At 40.5% G+C, this 4,845-nt stretch overlaps 1 protein-coding gene across 1 annotated transcript in view; it reads right to left on the reverse strand.

The window, feature by feature from the left end:
• Positions 1-1,109: 1,109 nt before the first annotated feature.
• LOC117871581 (carboxymethylenebutenolidase homolog) overlaps positions 1,110-4,845 on the reverse strand; it is a 15,067-nt gene continuing 11,331 nt past the window's right edge. The window contains exon 5 of the mRNA XM_034759395.1: positions 1,110-1,388. Within this exon, the coding sequence (XP_034615286.1) occupies positions 1,209-1,388 (180 nt within the window). The 3' untranslated portion in view covers positions 1,110-1,208. The remainder of the gene's footprint in view (positions 1,389-4,845) is intronic.

Genomic DNA, 4,845 nt, shown 5'->3' on the forward strand with positions numbered 1-4,845 from the left:
ATCAAATACTGAGGCACTTTTGAGGTGTCATTTTTAAGCATGCAAAATACTTTTACATAATTATTAAAAAAAAAAATGTGCACTAGTGCTAGCTTCTGACTCAACCATGACATGAGCATATTTCTTAGAGTGGAAGAATTTTTTTCCAGTGGCTTAGTGTTCTGAATGAGTTTATAATGAATACTCGACTGGTGTCATTCATGTTTGCAGAACAACACCTTTTGACAATGTCTGCAGTCATTTGATTTGTCTCTTCACATCAGTTGCTCTCTGTTCACCATACTAAGGCTACATATACACTACGGGGGGGAGTCGATTTAAGATACGCAAATTCAGCTACGTGAATAGCATAGCTGAATTCGACGTATCGCAGCCGACTTACCCCGCTGTGAGGACGGCGGCAAAATCGACCTCTGCGGCTTCCCGTCGACAGCGCTTACTCCCACCTCCTCTGGTGGAGTAAGAGCGTCGATTCGGGGATCGATTGTCGCGTCCCAACGGGACGCAATAAATCGATCCCCGAGAGGTCGATTTCTACCCGCCGATTCAGGCGGGTAGTGTAGACCCAGCCTCAGCTAGACTGCCCCTTCCTGTTACACAAACAGCAAATTCTACTAAGTACAGCAATATGTCTTGTATAAATGTTTTGTAGTTGTTAGTAAAATATGTTTTGACTTATTAAAAGAAAAAGCGGGACATTGCAGGTGTCCCAAAAAAACTTCCTGGGATATTATATAGAAAAAACATGGCTGTGCTGGTGAATTTAGGATGTATGGTCACTTTTGTCATGATAGTATAGGTCAAAGGAGTCCACAATCTCAATGCATGACCAATTTCCATTCATATTAATTGTAATTAAAATATGATCATGAAAAGAATATGCCCCATACAAAATGGAGAACTTTTTCCAGCAGATTATAACTATATTAAGAGAGGCTGAATTTGAACAAGTTTTTAATGCTTAATGATTTCTTCATTCAACAATGATTCAGTATGAAATCAGATTATAAACATTAAGAACTACAAATGAAAAAGTTACTATTTTAAATTATTGTAAATTCTCTACAAACAGTACAGATTTTCTTTTTCAAAGTTATAGGAATAGGACCTTTATATTTTCTGTAAAATATAATTCAATCAACTACTACTTTTAAATCCCCCAAATATATTACTTTATATTGTTTTACAGACTAGACTTTACATTTCTGTTAAACATATGTTTTCAGCCAGTTCATCATATCCTTTCTTGCTTCTTCAATGTAAGGTTTATCTCGAGGTTTCATATCTTCTGGCTTTAACTCTGCAAAGCCATGAACTTGTCCAGGATAAACTTTAATTCTATATTCAACTTGACAGTACTGTTTCAGTTTCTTCTCCAGCAAGATGATCTGCAACACAGAGCATCCTTCCATTATTGTGTTGTTTTTAATTTTTGTTTAACTTGTCAACTCTCAGTTTGTCCATTGTTTGGCTTTCTGGAAGATGTGATCAGTATCTTCTTTACTTATCTAACACTCAGGCCAGATTTTATTACCCAAGCTCTTTTTACAGGCTCTTTACTAATAAAGAAGAAAACTTATATTTGAAATATGACTCTGAGAGTCTTTAAGGTGCCACAAGACTCCTCGTTGTTTTTGCTGAAACAGACTAACACAGCTATCCCTCTGAAATCTGAGAGATATGGCAATTTCCTCCCATATCCTTAAAAAACCTTAGTGAATTAAGTCTTAGTATCCTTGGGGTTCATTGTACCAAATACAAAGTTTATGTATTATTGTGGGCCAGGATTGTATGTAACCTCTATAGAGGGAGATCTGATATAAGGCCTGATTGATCAAAGGACTGTACTGAACAATGTGCCAGATAAGAATGAGCTTCTCGGACAATACATGGGAAGTGGATTTCCTGGGAAATATCTCAGGCAAGGTGAATGCAAATTCTGCACCTCTGGTTATGCAAAAATCTAGCCTTTGAAGTTACACCCTGAGGAGCAGGCCTTTGTCTATGGATCACCTGTTATGTGAGGTCAGTATCACAAGCCCATGTTGTATAAAGGAAAGACTGAACTATTCATGGTTGTTCTGGCTCTGAATCTGAGACAGTTATGAACTTGTAACCATGGGGAAAACCCAGTTGTGAGTTTTGAAGGACTGATACCTACCAGAGCCAGAGGCTGGAGTTGAGGTGATCTCTGGTAAGCTTTTTAGCAGTATGTAGATTCTTTTATTATTTTTACTATGTTTTCTCTATAATGCTTTCACCATAAGAATAAATGTGCTTGATTAGAAAAAAGATGTGGTAACTCATAATTGCTGGCAATTCCATTGTTCTTAGCATTCAAAGAGAAAACAAAGCGCAGACTCTGTCCTGTTTAGGCAGTCTGGCTTGCTGGGAATCTCACAGAGTAGGCCAGAAATGGTGCAGCTTGACAAACCCCTGTCAAAAGGGAGGGGCTAGCTGCCTTGAGTACAATCCTATCTAAGACCTTCCTGCTGCTCATGCAATCACAGCTACATTCTATTTTTAGTGCACTAGCTCGATCAGAGGTAACATGGGTATGTCTCCTTGAGCTGGAAGTGTGGATGCACATGCATGGGCCAGATGTGAAGGGGAATTTCATTTTTAATGTGTAGACCTGTGCAGATGCCTGTGCAGTATTATCTATGAAGGTGAGTATGTAAGCAGGCAGGATTGTAAAGAGGTCCTGCTTCCTTTTGTATTATATATATTACATTAAAAAACCCAATCCTATGTTAAAAGAACGTTAAGGTTGCAAAGCCAGCCACTCAGAAATTAGAAAATTAAGGTCCCCTTTGCTATCTTAATTCAGCCTCTTTGTGCATATGCATTATGATACAGTCTCTAACTACATTATCACATACTATTTTTCCCACAGGATCCCTGCTTCATTCAGTAAACAGAATGAACTGTGCTCTGGGGCTGAATCAGGGTTGGGTAGCAAAGGAGGCAGTTGTCTCCTTTGTTGAAGAATTTGGAAGGCCTGTTAGTTGGAAGGAAGAGAAAGGAGGGTCTCAAAATAATGTGTTTGTGTAATTAAAGAATGTATCATAATTCCTGTGCACAAAGGGTCTGAATTAAGGTCGCATGAGCAACTGTAAAATTTCCTTTACTTTGCAGTCAGAACATTCTTTTCATGTATTTTTTTCAGATGTAAATAGGGAAGTGTATGGAATGAAGCCTAGGTTTGGTGCCTCACCAGAGCACATACAGTGCAGGACAGAAAGTTCCACTGCTGTGCAGCACATTACAGATGATGGAAGCTTTTAGGGGACTTTTTGTTTTCCTTTTTTTAAGAACCTAGGAATTTCTATTTAAAAAACTACATTAAATAAACCTTGAAAAATAATAGCACTTAGAAGAAAAATTAAGGGTAATATGTCCTGTGCAACCTTAATTGTTCCCCCTTGTGTGTATGCACTACAGTGCAGTCTTTATGCAATCACATACTAAGGATATGTCTTCACTACCGGCCAGATCGGCGGGCAGCGATTGATCCAGCTGGGATTAATTTATCGCATCTAGTCTAGACGCGATAAATCAATCCACGGGCACTCTCCCTTCGACTCCTGCACTCCAGCTCAGTGAGAGGCGCAGGCAGAGTTGACGGGGGAGCGGCAGCAGTTGACTCACCGTAGTGAAAACACCACTGTAAGTCAATCTAAGTACATTAGCTTCAGCTATGTTATTCACGTAGCTGAAGTTGTGTATCTTAGATCGATCTTCCTCACCGCCCAGTGTAGACCAGGCCTAAGGGCCCAAGCTTTATTCAGTTTGCAGGGTGGGTGAGATAGCATTGTGAAGTGAATGAAGCTAGGGAAGAGTACTGTGTCCTTCACCTTAGAAATTGGACAGTACGTAGTGAATGAAGGTTTTGTTCAGTCAGTGCAGGGACAACCATATCTGAGGCATGGATCCACACGTTTAAATAATACAAATAAAAATAAATATAGATCAGCTTCTTCCTTCACTGAGCACTATCCATACTACCCAGCGAATAAGGCAAGAGTTCTACTAAACAACAATAATATAATGATCATGTAATTAAACAATGTGGGTGAAAACCTGGCCCCACTGAGGTTATTACCAACACTTGAATGGATTTCATCCTGTGTCTTAATGCATACGGATAAGGGCACAAAGTTGTTCATCCAACCTTAATTTTGGCATTTCCTGTCGTGTAAGTGTTTCATTTTACACCTCAAGATTCTCTTAATGCAGTTTTTGTATGGAATTTAGATTTTCCTGATGCATCTATTCCATGCTGTAGGCACATTAGATGGATTAAAGAACATTCTTATGAAAAGATGTCAAGTACATCTGAGAAGAATAGGTCTCCTATACATTGTTCCCAAAGGTCTCCAGCTTGCTCTCTCCAACTCATCCCCAGTCCAGTACTCCCGCTCCCCAGGAAAAACCTGGGGAAACAGCTGAGACTTGCAGAGTGTCAGGATCGATACCCAAATCCAGGCTCTTGCAAATCAAGGTGAGAAGCAAGTTTCAGAGCCAGGGAATCCTTTCTGAAGCCCTGATTCAGGAAAGCACTGAAGTGTGTGTTTAAATGCTTTCCTGAATAGGGATGGACTCCTGAATTGGGGCTTCAGAATGCCCTGCTGCCAGTCCTCTCCCACTTATGGATTATTCCTACAGCATAAACTGTGGTGTTGTGTAGGGTTACCATACTTAACAAATAAAAAAAGAGGACCCTCCACGGGGTCGTGGCCCCGCCCATTTCCCAGCCCCGCCCCAACCCCACCCTAACTCCGCCCCCTCCTCCCTCCCACTCCCAGCTACGCGGAAAGGGCTGCCCGAGCGCTACCGGCTTCA

Source organism: Trachemys scripta, chromosome 2, assembly GCF_013100865.1.
Source record: "Trachemys scripta elegans isolate TJP31775 chromosome 2, CAS_Tse_1.0, whole genome shotgun sequence".
Taxonomy (NCBI): Eukaryota; Metazoa; Chordata; order Testudines; family Emydidae; genus Trachemys; species Trachemys scripta.